Genomic DNA, 20,837 nt, shown 5'->3' on the forward strand with positions numbered 1-20,837 from the left:
GGCATAGTCTAGTATGCTAAACCCACAAACTAAAAATATTTCCACATGCCTCTAATTCAAACAGAAGATCCTACCCCACAAAGCACTGTATCACCAAACAACTTCTGAGAGAGAGAAACTACAGAATTCACAATGTAAAGTTGAGATAGAACTAATTTTTAAGGTTTTGCAAAATTTCAACTTTCAGTATTTCAATCTCAACTCTTAGTAGTTCCCCTTAAAAACAACAATGGGGGAGGGGTAGAGAGGCCTTTCCTATTAGATTTATAAAATGAACTAGAACTTATGTTTGGAAAGTTTTCTCATAAATAGAAGGTGGCTCATAACTGAAGTAACTTACATGCTCTCATGTGTGCTATCCATTACAGGAAAAAAATTTCTAATGTGTAGCTCCATTGGTCAAGGCCACACATAGACTACACTCAAGACAACAGTAATGAAGCAGAATATCTCACTGGTAAACACCCTAGTTACTTATCAGTGACAAAGCATGGATAGCAGCATAATACTCTGCATAACCAACTAAAATACGATGCAAAATCTGGCTTTGCCATTAGCTCTGTAATTGTTTAAGTTTATGAGCCAAGTAAACTGCCCAGTAGATTTCTGTATTTGCAAAATTATAACTCCAAACAAGACTAGTTTTTTTTTTTTTAAGAAATATATAAGAACCCAAAGAGTCCAAATAGCTACTGATCCCTTTAAAGTATTACCATTTCAGATGGTAAGAGGTGACATATACCTCCCCTACCTGCACATACTATAGTACTAGATTTATTGAGGCAATTAAGAGAATTAAACAGAGGCTAAGAGGCTGTCCAAAGCAGGACAAGACATAGCATAACTTGTCACAGCTTCTCCCTGGGACCTAATTTGCCTAACAGATATGAGAAGATGGTGACCCTGTCCACAGAGGCCCCACAAGAGTTTAGAAGACAGACCAAGTTTTGCTCTGCCATCAGACTCCTATACTTGGGTTTACCCACCTTCTCTGAAGAACTCATTCAAATAATCTGCATGCAGTCATTTCAGAGAAGTTTTAAAATTTGGGCTCTCCCATTTCTTGAACCAAAGTCAGCCTCAGAAGTCCACAACCTCGTCCACAGGCAGAGACCAGGGTTAGCATCCACGTGTCTTTGAACAATATCTCTTTGTCCGGTGTTTAGTGTTCCAGAAGGCTACTTCCCCAGAGTCTACCCCTGATTCTCATCCAATACCCTTCTATCTAGTTAGTGTTGATAAAGAGTTTGGCCAGAGAAACTTGATCAAATACCTAGCTTCCTTCAAGAGGGGACGTGGCACTAGTCAAAGGCTGCAGTGAACAGCCTTTGGATTTACATCCAGTTTAAGAGCCTCAGCCAGAAACATGACCTTTTTACTTTTACAAGCTTGCCTCATTTTTGACCCAAAATTTTTCTGTATATTATTAACTGAACTTTGCTTCAAACCATCTCTGGTAAAGGTTGAAGATTTATTATTACTCCTTAATTTTTTAAATGTATCAAAATAGAATAATTGAAACTGTAAGTGCCGTGCCAGTCACCTCGCCTGTTGCTAGTTGAACTGGTTCAACTTAGAATCTTCCTACTTGGATTTCTGACTCTACTACCTTTCCCCCAAGAGATAAATAGAGCAAAATAAACAGGACTTCATGGATGTAAAGGGAGTCAGGGAAAGTGACATTTTAACACTTAGAAGGGCCAACCTTCCATGTGGCTGAATTCTCCTAAACAGAAAGGAATCTTAATGCTCCTTTTGCCCTGGAAATTCCTCTTAAATAAATTCAAATCGAAGCAATAATCATAAGACACGTGGCTGAGGTCCCTGTGCATAAATGCCTTGGCCTGCTCTGTGACTCTGCACAGCACAGAACTCTAACGAGGCTGCCTCTAAGGCCCCTGGAAGGGCTGATGGTGGGTTGCGGGAGCTGAGGTGGTTTCTAGACAAGCTACTGGCGAACCTCCTCTCTACCTCTGTTCTTTCTCAGTGCCTCTCCCCACAGGTATTACTTTCTCTCTAACACACAAAGAATGCTGAAACACTTACCTAGAGAGGCCCAGGAAGGAGCCTGCCAGATGTCATTCAACTGCCAATACAGTGCCCCCATGGTGTGCCCTTGTGTGTTCACTATCTCGCTGCGACTGCGGCGGTAGAATTCAGTTTCTATTTTGACACACTGGGCCTGCATCACCTGATTCGTGGAGAAACATTAAAACACAGGTGTTATTGTTTGATGTAAGCTGTCCAGATCTGAGAAAATGACAGGACTTGAGGGGTATTTTTTTCAAGCAAGTTGGATAAATTTGGGAATTTGATTAGCATTATATATTCCATTATTATACTGGATCTGGAACTAGCCTCTTAGCTTGAGAGAAGCTGTTGTCTATAAGAGCTGGTTTGCTTTAGAGGCGTGCTGTTTGATTTATTATAACAATGGGCGATCAAGAAAACAGGACGGTGTAAAAGGTTCTTTGCTGATGACAGCGTAGGCAATGACAGGAAATGACTTGTTCTGGAGCAAATGCTATATGTAGTCAAATGCTAAGTTTTTTGCAGTGATGAACCTTTTCATTAAGTTTTATTAGAAAAAAATTCTATGGGAAAAATAACTTTATTATGAGTCTGATATTGTCTAATCCCTAACTTCTTTTTTCTAGTCAAGCAATTGTTTTTATATCATAACTGTTGATAATGTAAAATTTCTTATGACTGCAATTTCTTCATGATAGCAGAATAGATAGCAAATTGCGGCAATGAGAAAAGTGAATTTAGTTCTTGTTTAAAAGGCACTAAAGAACGTAATACAAGGCCCTTAATTATTGTCATCGTCACTGAAAAATCAGTCTCTTTTATTGCTGTTGTTACTGAAGCTGTGTGTCACATGTCCTTAGCTTGGAGTTGTAGTTAGGAGAGGCTCATGGATGAGAGATCATTAGGAGAGGTCACCAATGAGAACCTGGAGAAATGGTCAGAGCTGCAAGGATTCCTCAGAGAAAAAGACGGCCTTGGAGCAGGGTCCGGATTTTCCCAGAAAAAGAAAAAAAAAAAAATGCATGTATGGCCACTAGAAGACTAAGCTCAGATGCTTACCTATAAAGCTGGAAAAGTTCTGATAAAGGTAGGATCTGAAGATAGAGGTAGGCAGGCTAGTGAGGAAGTCATAGATGAAATTATGACTTAAATGAGGCAGAGCCATAAAATTCCAGAAGGGTAACACAAAGAGAAATCATGGTCATTCAATAAATATTAATAAGCACCTACAGTATGTGTTACATGCTGGCGATGGTAAGCTCCTCTGCCGGCAAAGACAGATACAGCCCATCCTCATGGAACTTATTGGCTTGTGTACAAGATATGCCTAATCAAAGATTCACACAAATGAATGTTAACTTTAAACAGGAAAAGTGCTAAGAAGGAGAGGTGTACAATGTTAGGAGCTTGGACAGTAGAGACAATGGGCTTAGCTGACGGGTGAAGATTGTCCTCAAAGAAGAGCAGAGAGAGCAGGACCTAGCAGCCAGAGAGGACAACATGTGGTGAGAGGAGAATGCACAGGTGAAGAACTACAAGGCCAAGGTGGGGGAGCACAGAGAGCTGGGAATGATGGGAGAGAGGCCGGTGAGATGGAAGCGGCAGACCTGGGAAGGTTTTGGTGCACAGCCTAAAGGCAACTGGAATCACAGGAAGCTTTCATGCTAAAGGATGAAGTGACCAGATTTGTATTTCCATAAGACAACTCTGACTACTAAAGGCAGAACGGCCACAGTAGATATAAGGAGACCATTTAGACAGCTCTTATAATCTTCCAAGCAAGAGATAATGTTAGCTCCGAGCAGATAAAGAAATTCCCTTCTCATTCAGGAACCAAACCACTGGGACTACAGCAACGACTACAGGCAAATATGCTCTAAAGGAAGTAAGAATCTCACCAACAGAGCAGCACTGGTGTCAATTCGAAATGACCATGGATGCAGTCTGAATATTTTCATCTAACACTGAGTCAGAGGGAATGAAACAGAAAAAGAGACCTAAGAATTCTGATTGTCAGTCAGGCTAATCTGCAATTAGACTCAGCATCTGTGGCCAAATCCCTTATAAAAATAACAGTCCTGCTTGAACTAAAACCGAAGAAGAAAGATTTATCTACTTCCAGGCCTGGATTGTTAGGCACAGAGAAATTAAGTCCTTTGAGTAAGCATTCACAGGTTTGTTGAGTTATTGTGCAAAATCAGTGTTGTGGAGCAACTTCTAGAAAGTTCAGTGAAGATGAAGCAGTCAAGAAATGAATATATGCCCACTAGAGGATCTTAGCCCACATCAACACAGAAAGTAATCTTTACATTTGTTTAAAAGAGTTGATAATCTGAACTCATTTAAATCACCCTGAGCTTCCAAATAAATACCCCCACTAACCAAGCTTAAATTGGCCTTTGGGCACAAAACTCAAGCCAGCCACAGTCCTTGCCCCTGCAGCACACATACCTGAGGCCAGAACAACCAGAAATCTCTGTTCTTGTCCTGAGATTCCTGAAAAATCAGCCATTGCTTTCTGGGCTGTGTGAAAAGGGATCACAAGAGGAGGCCTGAGGAGGTCCTCATCACACCAATGCTTAACAACAGGTAGAGAGGGATTCCAGTCACCCTAGACAGCCCAGGAGATGCTGCTGGCCCAGCACAGGCCAAGTTCAGGCACCAAATGGCAATCACCACAGACACCCCACTCTGGGTGCCGGCCCACATTCTGGAACTCCCAGGACCTGAAGTATTCTCAAAGTCTGGCCCTCTCCTCATATACCCAAGGAGCCAAAGAACCTGCAACACTTCAACATTACCCCCAGGAACTTGGCTCAGCATCCACTCACGAGTGTACGGGAAGAGGGGTATCCCAAACTCAAGAAGTTCAGAACTGGAAATGCTCTCCTTGGATCCAGATTTATAAAGTAGGGTGAATAGGGAAAAAGTAAAAACCAGAATTCTGAGGTAGGAACAAAATACTAACATATAACTGAGTAGGAAATAGTCACACTCGTGCTTCTTTAGATCCAATCCAGAGGACAACTCGATACATTACTGATGTTCTTGGTAGAGGTGACCTGCATTTTCTTTTTCTTCATGGTTAATTTAAGCTTCTTTTCAGGAAAAAAAAAAATCTGATGAGCGTCTATTTACATCACCTTAAATTCTTTTCCAGCCTTCATTAACATATATTACAACATATATATTTGTAATTTTGTGTTCTACTCTTACTTAATTTTCACATATGTACATTTCCATGAGCTGGCACTTTCTATATATCTCTGTGCTTTGAGTGGTTATATAGTTATATCACTTTTGATTAATCTTTCTCCAATTATTAGGCATTTCAACGGTTTTGGTTTTTTTTTAATACAAGAGTTAAGAACAGTTTGTTCCAATTAATTTCTTCGCTTCTTGCATTGCTTCTTTTGGTGATAATATATGATAAATTTCAAAGTTTTTGTTGCATATGACTATATTATAAACCAGTCAAGAGTTTGCCATGAACTGGTGGCCTCCATGCTGAACTCAGCTCCACGCAGGTTTCAATTGGGCCACACAGCGGGTGTTGTTTGTTTTTTTGTTTATGTTGTCATTGTTTAATGTCTTAAGTCAGGGCCTCCACATTCCATTTTGCCACGACTCCCAATAATCATACTCTCATCTATTTAAATCACCTGCCTGTTCCCTATAAACATTTGAGTTTTTAGTCCCCAAACTATTCCAATTTTCAGAACTACCTGCAAGATATGTTTATTTCAGTATATCTATTCCAACAAGTTCCTCACTGTAATTTACCTTTTCTGGCTTAATAGGTAAATATTAATAATCCTTTAAATTTTTTAATCTTAAATTTTTTAAAAAATGCAAACAGAACTCCTTACCCTTGCTAGCAATGAAAGGAAAAGAGCACAAGGCAAGCTCTAACTAGCAGCCTATCACACTGAACTTAGTGTGACGGGGGGTAACTGAGATTCCTGAGTGCTCCCGGTTCTGCATGATGCAGTACATGCCATAGACAGATGGTGCCAAGCCAACGACATGGATTTGCGTTTACCCAAACCAGTGGGTGCCCCCGTCAGGGCTAATGAATGACACATTTGTTCATAAAAATGCAGAAGGCCATTGCCCACTATCCTTCTCAAAAGAATGTTGTACAATCCTAGTCCTCTGGAATATCTCTACAATCGCCTCTTTCAACCTTTAAAAATTGTACCTATATTTATACTCTCATGCCCACTTTCCTAAAGAGGGCAATCTTTACATATTAGAAGGATAAATGCTTAGTCATTTCCAAGGTTACTCAGTCCCATTGTTAGCAGACAAATCTTATTTTAGTTTCAAAAATATGCCTATTTTCAGCAGCTTGCCTGATTACACTTATGAAATCAGTCTCCTTAGAGAAACAGATGGTATGGTAAAAAGAAATTGGACCAGAACGCCAAGACCTAAGGTTCTAATTCCAGCTTTGCCTCTGTGATGGAGGTTGCTAGCTGTCTACAAAAACCTATCATCCCCTTCCTGCACAGTGACAGAGTCGTAGCTGGGCTCTATTCGTGGAACTAGGAGTAGTCATGTGTCTAAGTTCTCCTGAAAGACGTGATTTATATTCTTTATTTACTTAAAGTTATCCTGACAATAAGAATCTTCCAATAAAGCCATTTTTCAAACTAAGATATAATTCACACCATGTAATTCACCCTTTTAGAGTTTTACAATTCGTTGGTTTTTAGTATAGATATAGGTTGTATACTACCTAATTCCAGAATATTTTCATCACCCCCCCAAAAAACACTGCACTGGTTAATAGTTACTCCTTATTCTTCCCTTTCCTCTGCTTCTGAAAACAACTAATCTGCTTTCTGTCTTTATGGATTTGCCTACTCTGGATATTTCATAAAAGCGGAATATGTAATATGTGGCCTTTTGTGACTGGCTTTCTTCACTTACCATATTTTCAAGGTTCATCCACGGTGCAGCATGTATCAGTAATTCATTCCTTTTTATTTCTGGATAATATTTCATTGTATGGATATACCACATTTTGTTTATCCATTCATTAGGTGATAAACATTTGGACTATTTTAACATTTTGGCTATTATGAAAAATGCAGCTATGAACATTTGTGCACAAGTTTTCATGTCAACATACGTTTTCTATTTTCTTGGATATATATCTAAGAATAGAATTTCTGGGTCCTCTGGTGACTCTATGTTTAACTCTGAAAACTGAAAAACTTGTCCACAGCAATTGTACAATTTTGCATTCCCACCGGCGACCCATGAGGGTTCCCATTTCTCCACATCCTTGCGATGATGTGTGAACTTGGCTGGGTCAAGAGATGCCCAAATAGCTGGTAAAACATTATCTTTAGGTATGTCTATGAGGATGTTTCTGATGATTTGGTGGACTGAGTAAAGATCCGTCCTCACCTATGTGGGTGGGTATCATCCAAATGGCTGAGGGTCTGAATAAAAAAGGCAGAAGAAGGGTGAATTCTTTCTCTCTTTTTGAATTGGGACATCCATCTTCTTCTTCTTCTGCCTTTAGACATTGGAACTCCTGGTTCTCAGGCCTTCAGTACTTAAAACCAGTGGCCTCTTCAGTTCTCAGGCCTTTAGACTCAAACTGAATTACACGTCCAGCTTTCCTTGTTTTCTGTCTTACAAATGGAAGACTGTAGAACTTCCTGGCCTCCACAACTATGTGAGCCAATTCCTACAATAAGTCACTCTCTCTATTTCTTTAATTTCCTTCAACAAGGTTTTGTAGTTTTCAGTATGCAGGTCGTTCATCTCTTTAGTTAAATAATTTTCAAAGTATTTTACTCTTTTTGATACTATTGTAAATCGTATTGTTCAATTTCATTTTCAAGTTGTCGTTGCTTAAAATCCAATTGATATCTGTATATTGATGTTATATCTTGCAAAGTTGCTGAATTAATTTATTAGCTCTAATAGATTTTTAGGTGGATTTTTTTATGGTTTTCTATATAAAAGATCATGTCATCTGTACACAGAGATAGTTTTCCTTCTTTATTTCCAATTAGGGTGTCTTTTATTTCGTTGTCTTGCCTAATTGTCCTGGCTAGAATTTCCAGTACAATGTTGAATAGAATTGGCAAGAGCATGCATCCTTGTCTTTTTCTCAATCTTAGGGAAAAAATTCTCTGTCAATCACTATTAAATATGATATTAGCTATGGGTTCTTCAAAGATGCTCTCTAACAGAAGAATCTCCCTTCTACATTTAGGTCGTTGAATTTTTTTTATCATGAAAGGGTGTTGGATTTTGTCTAATGCTTTTTCTTCATCTATTGAGATGATTATATGGCTATTTTTCCTTTATTCTATTAATATGGTGTATTGCATTGATGGACTTTTATATGATGAACCAATGTTGCATTCCTGGGATAAATTCCAGTTGATTATCGTGAATAAAATTTTTTACGTGCTACTGGATTTGGATTGCTAGTATTTTGTTGAAGATTTTTTTTCTATCTATAGTCATAAAGGATATTGATCTAGTTTGCTTTCCTTGATATGTCTTTGGTTTTGGTATCAGGATAATAGTGGCTTAAAAAGAAGAATTAGGAACTAGTTTCCCCTCTTCTCTATTTTGGAAGAGTTTGTGAAAGATTGGTGTTTATTCGTCTTCAAATGTTTTTTAGATTTCACTAGTGAAGCCGTGTTTATAGAGGGAAGTTTTTTGATTATTAATTCAATCTCTTTAGTTGTAATAGTTTTACTCAGATCTTCTATTTCTTCTTGAGCTTTTCTAGGAATGTGTGCATTTCACTAGGTTATATGACTTATTGTCATACAATGGTCTGTAGTATTCTCTTATCACCCTGTTTATTTCTACAAGGTCAACAGTAACATTCCTTTTTTCATTCCTGATTTAGTAATTTGTGTCTTTTCTGTTTTTTTGGTGAAGCTAGCTACAGGTTTTTCAATTTTGCTGATCTTCTCAGAGAACTAACTATTGATTTCGTTGATTTTCTCTATTGTTCCAATAAAGTCTTTTTTAAAATGCTGAATTTCTGATGTCTGCTTTACTTAACTGCTGAAAATTTACGTTATAATTTACCAAACACTTCAGTAGCTACAAAATTCCCCTTACCAAAATCATGAATGGAAAAGAAACTGTAAAGGGATACAATATTATAGTTCAAAAAGCAGAAGCCCGCTCCATTCATTGCCCTGGCAACTTGGGCAAAATTATTAGCTTTTCTGAGCCTCTGTTTCTTCACATATAAAATGGAAATAACAACACAGATGTCTGCAAATGTTATTAGAATTATATGAGAAGGTACAGAAAGCACCTCCTGGTCCAGGGCCAGGCATTTAGTAGACAACCAAAGAATGCTGACTGTCTGCCTGACTGTTAAATTACATAATGCACATAAATACCCCCTCCTTCATCCACCTTATCCCCACCTGAACAGCTCAGCATGGCCTGGATCGTCTATCACATCTCAGTGCTGCCTACCAAACAAACGATGTTCCAGGGTAGCAGGTGTCATCAAATACTCAGAGAGATTTCCACTCATGCTTTCTCCTAAGAGTTTTACACTTCTAACTTTTACATGTGCCTGAGGCACAGCCTGCCTTTTTTCTCAATTCTTGTGATCAAGTTACTTTCAATATGAGAAAATAAAATGAACCCCTAAAGAATATGAATTTCTCAAGGATATCCCTAAGCATCTAACCCTCACTACATGCTCAATCAGTATGTGAAGAATAAATGATAGCACTAGAAAGGGCTATAAGCTAAGGGGTTAGTAAAGATTGTCACTAGCCCAGTTTCCCCTCTAAGTGACTAGTAAGAGGCCATGCTGGCAGAGTAAGTTACTTAACTGTTAGTTTATATATTTCAGTGTAGACAGTCCTCAACTAAACAGTGAGGTATGTGTGACATGGGTTAAGAGGGTGTGCCTGGAAATGTAGGCTATGAAGAGAGTGTGCCTGGGAATGTAGGCTATGTGGAATACAATACAATAGGATAAAGTAAGAGAATAAAAGGCAAGGCAAGATTATTTTGGAATATTAGAAGAATTAAAGGGTAAGAGCCTACAGGGATACTTTTGCAGTTATAAGATAAAGAGAAGGTAGGGACGGATCTAAATGTGAAGAAATTTAATGTACAGCTTTCTCAGCCAAGATTTTTCTGAAAGCCGAAAAAAAAAAAAAAAAAAAAAACACTTAATAGGATAACCTGAAAAGTGGCACACAGGCAAGTACCCTGTTCTTCAGAATAGTTTGATAGACTATGAGAAAAAGAACAGTGGGTGGGAATGAGAACAGAGAAAATGGACCAAAGAAAGGTTTTATACAGATTAAAGATGACTGTTCTATAATCAAAGTAGCAAGGGAGGAAAAAAAACTTTTTACCCTAACATTTCCTATTTGTAATTCAGTCAAGAAAAGCCAACTCTTAAACCAAAAAAATCCTAATTCTGATTTCCTTCATCTCAGATCCCTTCTGGTATATCAGAAAATCCCAAGGTAGAACCAACAAGGACAAGTCCAATTGTGAGCCAACACCTAATAGGACAATACCACTAAATTATCAGAAAAAAAACATCACCAACGAAAATCAGAAACAAATAATTCTACCTGTCCACCCACACTTCTTCACTAGGTACCTCTAATGCTAATAAGTTCAGAAAGAACAATTATATGTCAGTTCTCTGAATGTGGTTTTGAGGAAATAGAATAAAGTAACAGTCATAAAATGAACAGCTGGGAGGAGGAAAGCCAGCCTGAAAAACAACAGCTGAAAAGTTTCACGCAAATGCACACACACACCACATACAAATAAGGATCATCCAGTTTCACAACCCAAATGGATACAGTTTTATATAATATTGGTGATGAAAAGCTATAAGGATGAACTGTAGCACTTTAAAAGGGAGAGATATCAACATTATCTTTAAACTTGGGTTCTATGAGGTAAGTTCATAAATTACATATTATGCTGGCAAAACTTCCCTAACTGATAAGATTATGGTTGAAACACTGAAATTCTCTTAACCAATTTAGCACCTTCTAAAAAATACTATTCTTTGGCTTACAGTTTTGTGTTTCAGCTTCCATCTGGGTTTTTGTGTTTTATATAGGAGAAAACTGATGAGAGTGAGCATGAGTTTGGATAAAAATTGGTATATTTTTAGGTGTTAAGATGCAAAAATTTCGATGTGATCATGTTTAACAAAAACTTGTAATCTATCTCAGATCAGCTCCGTGATTAGGCTCTTACCGTCTCTCTCAGAACTTGAAACAAGTATGGCAAAAACATCAGATAATTTAGCAGTGACTTTAATATAGTTTTACATAGTTCACAGGTTCATGAAATAAAATAGGCAAATAAAAAAAGTAAAATGGAAAATTAAGATGAAAATATTACCTAAAATTTAGTTCCCTAGTTTCTTAAAAAGTTAGTTCTCACAAACTATCAGTAATTTTACTCATATATTCCTACCTAAGAGAAATGAAAATACATGCACAAAGCTTTGTACGCAAGTATTCAAAGCAGTATTATTCATAAGTCAAAAATTAGTAATAATCCAAATGTCCATCAGCTGATGAATAGATAAATAAAAAATGGTATAATCATATAAAGAATAGTATTTAGTAAGAGGAATAAGATATAGATAAATGCTATAACATGGAAGAACTTCGAAAACATTATGCTCAGTGAAAGAAGCCAAATGCAAAAGATCACATATTATATGATTACAACTATATGAAATATTGAGTGAAGTAAAATCTATAGAGACAGAAAGCAGATTAATGTTTGCCCGGGGCCAAAGGTGAGAAAGGAGAGTAAGTGCAAATAGGCACGAGGAATCTTTCTGGGGTTTCAAAAATGTTCTAAAATTGGATAATGGTGATAGTTGCAAGACTTGATAAATATAGTAAAAATCACTTAACTCTACACTTAAAATGAGTGAATTGTATGGTATGTAAATTATATCTCAACAGAGATGTTTTCAAAATAGTCTGGGAAGGTGATCATGTAACATTCACAGATCTTAAGTGTACAACTCAGTGACTTTGAACATATTTATATACCCATGTAACCAGCACACAGATCAGGTATAAAAACTTTTTAGTACTCCAAAAAGTGTCTCTGTACCCCTTCCTAATCATAATTCACTATCCCCCTCCACAAGAGTGGTTACCACTAATTTGCTACATCTTGATTGATTTTGTCTGTATTGGAATTTCAGTGTTTCTTTTGCTCAACATAATATCTGTGAGTTCCATCCAAGTTGATGCTGATATCAGTAGTTCATTCTTTTTTATTGCTGTGAAGTATTCACTGTATAAATATACCACAATTTGTTTATAAAGTTTTCTATTAAAGAACATTTAGGTTGTTTCCAGCTGGGGGCTATTATTATACTTGATCTTAGCCAAAAGGTCAAGAAGCGATGGGGGCTATTATTAATAAAGCTGCTATGAACATTATTTTAGATGTCTGTTGACAGATATATGCACTCATTTTTCTTGAGTACATAGCTAGGAGCAGAAATGCTGATTCGAAGAGGAAGCAAATGTTTTACTTGCGTAGAAACAACTGTAAAAATTTCCAAAGTGGTTAAACACTTTGGAAATTTCCACTCCTACTAACAATGTCTAAAAGATTGACATGACCTCTTCACCAACAGTTGGTAATGTCAATCTTTTTAATTTTAGCCATTGTGCTAAAATTACATTGTGTGTAGAAGTATCCAGGCATGACTTTAAGTGGAATTTTCTTGATTAAGAATGAAATTGAGCTTACTTTCATATACTTAACTGGCCACTTGGACATCTTCTTTGGTGAAGTGACTATTCAAGGTTTTCATCCATTTTTTAATAGGTTATATCTGCCTTTTTCTTATTGCTTTATAGAAATTTTTATTTTGTATAAATCTTTTTTCAGATATATGTACTACAAATATTATTCTCCAATCCGTGGCTTGCCTTTTCTCTGTCTAAATGGTGCCATTGATATACAAAAGTCTATGATGTTAATGAAGTCCAATTTACCATTATTTTCTTTCATAGAGTTTTTTTATGTACTGTTTAAGAAATGTTTGCCTATGCCAAGGTAATGAAGATATTCTCCTATAAGTATTCTCCTAGAAGATTTATAGCACTACCTTTCATGACTGAATCTTTAGTCATTGATAAAGTTAATTTCTGTATCTGGAGTTAGAGTCATAGTTCATTTATTACCCCGTAAAGATTCCCACTTGATACAGCACTGCTCAGTGATAAGACTATCCGTTCCCACAGGATTACAGTGACATCATGGCCATAAGTCAGGTAACTATACTACACATGAATCTGTTTCTGTACTCTATTGTGTTCCATTGTTCCATTTTATCCTTAGGAAATGTTACTGTTTTAATTACTGGACCATTATAATAATTTTGAGCGAGGGAATATTTTAATGCACAATTTGTTGTAGCACTTTATGAGCTGCTCTTGTAAGAGAGACAAACACTAAAAAGTAACTGTTTCAAGTGTTATATGTTATCATACATCTATTTTGAAGAAGATAAATTCCTTAATCAGTAAAATAAAAACCAAATTGTTTTCACCACATAAAGTTTACAAAATCTACATGATCTTTTATGTTAACTGCACAAGACTGTTAACTCCAGAATGAAAATGCCTTACCTGAGTAAGGTAAATGGTATCTTTGAATGCACGTAATGGATCTGTGCTTTGCGGTAGTTTGAAATGAAGTTCAGCCTGAAGAAGCATTTCATTGTTACCATTTTCATGATGTTGTCGATGAAGTGAAAACCTGCTTTTGTAAGACCAGTCTTCCTCAGTTGAAACCTTTTGAATAAAGAATAAGAGGTACAAATTGGAAAGCTGGGAGTAAAGCTACTTTTCTACACATTTCTGACAAACATGAAAAGTATTCTACACACTGGAAAAAAGCTCAAGGTTTGCTCGGCAACTCCAGTTTCACCAATGTTTTTGCCATCACATTTGTTATTGGTGAAAGACCACACTTGTGCCAAGTTGAATCACAAAACCAGGATTCGACACCTGTACCTTCCCTTATTCAAACCTAGAAAGTTACATTTTGATAATTCCATGAAAAGTCTTACCTTACCAAAATATTATTCTTTTTTAAAAAACATTAGTTATATTTATTTTTAAATGTCATTTTATCTGCTTAAGTAGATAAATGGTCAAAACTGAATAATGGACTGAAATCAACATTCTGTTAAAACTGTCAATTCTTTAATAGGAACAAAATATCACTATTAAAATAGTAAATGCTTTAGCACTTGCTCATTTGTTTCTCAGTGATTACTAAATATATTCAATATATACATGTTTAATTTTGATTTTGTTCAAGACATAAACCAAACAATGATACTCCTTTCCCCTAATAATAAATCTTTCTTTTTTAAGCTTAGCACAACTTACAAGATCTTCTTTTATCCTTTTACAAGCTATCATCAAGTAGAAAACAAAGTAAAAAAAAAAAAAAAATACCACATACATGTTAGTAGTATACCTTTTACAAGGAAAAAAAAAAAAAGCAATAATTCTGGCCTTTAAGCCTATGATTTAACATAGTGTCAGCATTTGAGAAAGATATAAAACAACTGCTAGCTACATCTGAAAACATCAGAGTTTTAATCCAAGTTATACATATTCTACTTACCCTTAAAAAAACCTGAAAATTCAAAAGCTTAATCCCTGTTCATAAAATATGACATAACTCCCAGTAATCAATTAATGCTCAGACAAATCATCTTAAAAAGAAAAAGTTATTCTTTAGGAATTTATTTATACCAAATATAGGTAATATATATTAGCCATATCTAACATGGAAGTTTTTCAAAATTATATCTATTTTTTGAAACTGTTACCACCAGACAATTTAGAGAACACTAACTACTCCTATTATTTATTTAAAAGATGTATTAGTATTTACAGTCATCTTTACAGATCTGAGATGCACATACCTTTACCAACAGTCTTCCTTTCTTTTTTATGCATCTTCCTTTTTAAAGTCTGAAACACACCTGTGAATCTCTCAGCCCTCTCTCTGATCAGTAATGATTTGAATGTATCCCATAATAAGTGAACCCGATCTTCTGCTATGTGGGAAGCTTTCTACCTTCTGATAGCTACCATTTGGAAGTCATAAATTTCAGTTTTTAATGATGTTACCAGAAGGAATTAGAAAGCACCAGGTGAGATTCTAATTGCTTTAAGAATATTAACTCATTAAATTCTCATAATAACAATATGAGTAGGCACTATTATCACCTCATTTTACAGATGAAAAAACCAGGCACAGAGAAGTTAAGTAACTCGCCCAAGATCCAAAACTAATTGGTGCAATCTAGCTCCAGCCTCTAGTTCTTTAAATCTAGATGCAGCTAAAGAAAATAAAACGATCATACAAATCATATTACAAGAATGGCCCTTATGAATAGCAACAATAGCTTACATTTATGGCTCTCAGTATGTGTCAAGAATTGTGCTAAGTGCTTCAATGTATTAATTGACTTAAATTTTACACACGATCACATTCACACATGCACACCTGCATGTGTGGGTACACACACACACACACACACACACATTCACACACACACTCCTAAAAGGTATTTACTTCTATTCACCCTAATTTATAGATAAGGACACTGAAATTTAAAAAGATTAATTTGTACAAAGCTTTATAGCTACCGTGGAGCAGTTCTAAATTCAAATCCAGATGTTTTATTCCAAAGCCCAAGCTTTTAATCACTGTGCAGTACTGATAACTGCCTGTTGCAAATATGATTAGTGTACAAAGAAGTAATGTATCCCAAACTGGAAAGAAACATTTTAATGTTTTTGTTGAATATAAAAGTCAAATTTTTATGTAAAGTTATTCTTTGGGTTCCATTTATTTTCCCAATTACCTATTCAAATCCTCAACTAAGCAATGTAACTTGAAAAGAGGCAATGACTAAATAAAGGGTTCTCTTCATCTTTCCCTGCTCTAAAATCTGGTGTTTAGTATCTTTGAACATCATGAGGCATTTCACAAAAACATGGCAAATCCATTATTTTCAGGAGGTGAATAGAAATGCTTATAGATTTTTATAAATTGTTTAGCAATTTCTAAAACTCACCTTTCTAAAATATAGTGAAAGGAAAATGGTCTGGAGTCTGATAATAAGTTTGGATCCAGATATGTTACTTACTCTCTAGGGACATAAATAGAACTCTCACTCTCCAGTGCCTTCATTTCCTTGGTTTCTCACAATATGGGAATAATAATTTTAAAAAAGGGGTAAAACTAAGTTTATGGCATTACTTATTAAAGTTTAAAATACAATAGAACTTCGATGTGCAGAAGTAAACATCCTTGTGTTTAGGTGGTGAAATTGAGGAAGATTTTGAAACTGTCTTAAAACTTTTTTTGTGGTTACTTTGCATAAGTGGTGGGGGAGGGGGACAAGAACTACACGATCATTTCAATAGATGAAGAAAAAACATCTGACAAAACCCAACACCCTTTCATGATACAAGCACTGAGCAAACTAAGAATAAAGGGGAACTCCCTCAACCTGATAAGGGGCATCTATGAAAAACCTACAGTAAACATCATACAAAACAGTAAGACTGAAAGCTTACTCCCTAAGAAAAGGAATGGGACGAGAATGTCTGTTCTCACCACTTCTATTCTACATTGTACTGGAGGTCCTAGCCAGAGCAATTAGGGAAGAATAGTAAATAAAAGGCATCCAGATTGGAAAGGAAGAAATACAACTACCTCTATCTGCAAATTATATGCTCTTATGTATAGAAAACTCTTTTTAAAAATCACAAAAAAACTATTAGAGCTAATAAGTGAGTTCTGCAAGGCTGCAGAAAGTAAGGTCGATATACAAAAATCAATTGTATCTTTATACACTAGTAATGAACAATCTGAAAATAAAATTAAGAAAATAATTTCATTTACAATAGCAAAAGAATAAAATATTTAGGAATAAACAACCAAAGAAGTACAAGACTTGTACACTAAAAACTACAAAATGGTGTTGAAAAAAATTAAAGAAGACATTACATGTTCATGGATCAGAATACTCAATACTGTTAAGATGGCAATACTTTGCAAACTGATGCTTTTTTGTGGAAATTAGCATGGTGATTCTAAATTCATATGGAAATGCAAAGTACCCAGAACAGTCAAAAGAATCTTAAAAAGAAGAACAAAGTTGGTGGACTCACACTTCCTGCTTTCAAAACTTACACAAAGCTACAGTAATCATGACAGTGCATTCTGGCATAAAATAGACATGACATACAGACCAATGAAATAGAACTGAGAATCCCAAAATAAATCTTAACATTTATAGTCAATTGATCTTTGATAATGAGGGAAAGAATAATGTTTTCAGTAAATAGTGTTAGGACATCCACATGCAAAAGAATGAACCTGGATATCCACCTCATACTATATAGAATAACTAATCCGAAATAGATCATAGACCTAAATTTAAGAGCTAGAACTAGAAGACAAAACTGTTATAAACCTTTGTGACTAGGTCAGGTAACGCTTTCTTAGATACAACACCAAAAGCACTGAGATTAAAAAGAAGATTAATAAGTAGGACTTCATCAAAATTAAAAATATTTATGTTTTCAATGATACCATCAAGTAAGTAAAAAGACAACCCAAAAATTGGGAGATAATATTTGCAAATTACATAATTGATAAACAACATATCTAGAATATATATGGACATATCTGGATATGTTCTTTATCAGATATATGATATACATATATTATATATTATATATTATATATAGTATATATAGTATATATGTAATAATATGTGTCATATATATATATATATAATCTTACAACTTAATAATGAAAAGATAAATAACTCAATTAAAAATGGGCAAAATGTTTGAACAGACACTTCTCCAAGGATGATATACAAATGGCCAACACATAAAAACACACTCAATGTGATCAGCCACCAACAAAATGTAAATTTCCTGTAAATGTAAATTTCCAAGGAAATGTAAAAAGAAAAACAAAAACAGGAAATAACAGGTGTTGGCAAGAATACAGAGAAACTGAAATTCTCATACATTGCTGGTGGAAATGTAAAATGGTGCAGCCACTATGGAAAACAGTTTGGTAGTTCCTTGAAATGTTAAACAAAGTTAACATATGACTCAGCAATTCCACTCCTAGGTATAAACTTAATAGACTTGAAAATATATGTTCACACAAAAACAGGTACACAAATGTTTACAGCAGCATTTTTCAGTAATAGCCCAAAGGTCAGAATAACACAAATGTACATACAATGAACAAATAAAAGGTGGTATATCCATACAATGGAATATTATTCATTGGTAAAAAAGAATGACATACTAATCTAATAGATGATACGACATGGATGAATCTTGAAAAATTTATGCTGTGTAAAAGAACAGTCTCCAATGTTCACATATTTTATGATTCCAATTATATGGAATATGAAGAACAGGCAAATATATAGACATGCGAAGCAGATTTGTAGTATCTAGAGCTGGTGTAAGAGAGACAGAGAGAGCGGGGAGTGACTAGTAATGCGTATAGAGTTTCTTTGGGGTAATGAAATGTTCTATAATTATGACACGAAGGCTCACAATTCTGGGAATCTATTGAAAACCATTAAACTGTACACATTAAATGGGTATGTTGGATGGTCAATGAATTATGTCTCACTAAAGTTGTTTAAAAAAGAACAGAAACTCCGAAACTGAATCCATCTATGAAACTGAATCTGCAGGAATAGAGAAAGTGGAATGCCATACTGAAAATCAAATACACCAAAATAAAGAAAAAGGAGGAAGAAGAGGAAGAGGAAATGGAAGAAGAGAGAAAAGAAATGATATGATGTGATAACATTAGACAAAGATTTATTTTCACATTCATTTCTCTCACTGTAGCACACTATCCAGTTCTGAATATCTGTAAATGATCAAAAAAAAAAAAAAAGTTGTAGGATGTACAGAAAATAGCCAGTGAGAGTTACTTTCACGTGTGATAATAAGTCAGGGTTAAGCAACCTTTGGTTCCCATTTAATTTTCAAATGCTCCTGAAGGAACATAATTAAAAGCAATATAAAAAGTTATATTCTCTAAAATGATGACTGCAAAAGTTTAGCTCCGCAAAGGTTAAAGAAAAAAAGTTATCTTCTATCATCTTCTTCCTAAACTTTAATTTAGATGAGAAGTAGACTTTCTGAACCATGCCTGAGGAAGTGACATATGCCCATAGTCCACCACTCTGAATCACTAGGAAATCAAAGATGGCTTACCTTTTCTAATGTACTGAAGGAAGGCCAGGACTGATATCCATATTCAGAAATGAATCGAGCTTTTGGGAAAGTCTTCCAATCCCAACAATCGCTGATATAGTCATAAAAATGTACATCACCAAAATTCGTGTCATATGGGTTGGGAGAGAGCCAGCCTTCTCTAATGGATTTGAGCCCATTTGTGGGACTGGATGTAATAAAAGGATGAGTCTTGTCCACCTGAGTTCAGAAATAAAATGGTTTAAAGGTTAATGTTTTCACCCAGTAAAGTACAGATCACTTACTTTTTCAAAAATACGATCAAGTCCCAGAAATACCAAGTAGCTGATAGAAAAATAATAGAACCATTTACCTTCTTCCACATTCAGCAACCACCAGCACCTTTCTGCTATTCGACAATCCTTTACATAATTAACATTTAGCTTACTCCTCACAGCAGCTGTTCCTAATCTTTTTCAATCATATCTTGCCTCGACCTTACCTTCTACCATCATGGGTAGTATACAGTCTAGTGCAGAATATCTCAACCCTGGCACTACTGACAATTTGGACCTGATAATTTTTTGTTGTGTGTGTGTATATTGGGGATTGGGGTGTCCTATGCATTCTAGGATGGTTAGCAGCATTCCTGGCTTCTACCCACTACATACCGATAGTGCCTCCCAAAAAATAAAATATATCAACAGACATTGCCAAATGTCCCCTTGTCCCTTGGGGATAAAATTGTCTCCACTTGAGAAACACTGGTCTAGTGATTAACAATAGAGGCTATTGAGTCAGATGGACCTAAGTTTAAATCCCAAATCAGAACCTTATTGTTTTTAGACAGGTCTGTGCCTCAGTAGCCTTATCTGTAAAATGGAGATAAAAGTACCTCTTTCATAGGGCTATTGTAAATGGTAAGGAACTCATGTGTAGAAGAGGTGGATGAGTGTCCACCAAAATTCATGTCTTCGTTTCTATAATACAGAGCTCTCCCTAGGAGGTGGCTTTCTAGTCTCTTAGCATCTCTGTGGGACCAGGTGCCTCATTCTCAACCTTTTCTCTCATTTGAAGGTAAGAGCCTAGGAGATGATGAGACTGGGAGATGGAAGGGACTTAGGTCTCTGAAAGGAGGAGAGCTGCCCATCCATCAGGAACAGCCATTTTGTAGTGTTAACAAGTAAGAAAGAAACTTTTATTATGGAAACCACTGCAACACCGTGGTTTATTTGTTATAGCAGCTAGCGTATAAGTGCTTATTATAGTGCCTCACGCATGGGTAGAACTTAAAATGATTTAGTTATCATCTTAATAAATGAATTCACTTCCTATTTCACTGAGAAGAATCATTCATTTAGAAAATATTTGTCAAGTGTTTATTTTGTTAGGCATTTTGCAGCACTGCAACAATACATAAAGAGAAAATTGATGAAGTTGTCAACTACTGACACATCAAATCTCTTTGGAGCACTGACTATGTGCCAGGCATGCAGC

General features: G+C 35.7%; 1 protein-coding gene across 3 annotated transcripts in view; it reads right to left on the reverse strand.

Moving 5' to 3' along the window:
• The window catches only part of MANBA (mannosidase beta), an 83,118-nt gene that overhangs the window by 5,485 nt on the left and 56,796 nt on the right, over positions 1 to 20,837 (reverse strand). For all 3 annotated transcript variants that reach the window (XM_025051795.1, XM_006918876.3, XM_025051796.1), the window contains exons 12-14: positions 19,362 to 19,580; positions 13,692 to 13,856; positions 2,047 to 2,191 (exon numbers count right to left, since the gene is read on the reverse strand). In XM_025051795.1, the coding sequence (XP_024907563.1) occupies positions 2,047 to 2,191; positions 13,692 to 13,856; positions 19,362 to 19,580 (529 nt within the window). The remainder of the gene's footprint in view (positions 1 to 2,046; positions 2,192 to 13,691; positions 13,857 to 19,361; positions 19,581 to 20,837) is intronic.

Source organism: Pteropus alecto, unplaced genomic scaffold, assembly GCF_000325575.1.
Source record: "Pteropus alecto unplaced genomic scaffold, ASM32557v1 scaffold5, whole genome shotgun sequence".
Classification (NCBI taxonomy): domain Eukaryota; kingdom Metazoa; phylum Chordata; class Mammalia; order Chiroptera; family Pteropodidae; genus Pteropus; species Pteropus alecto.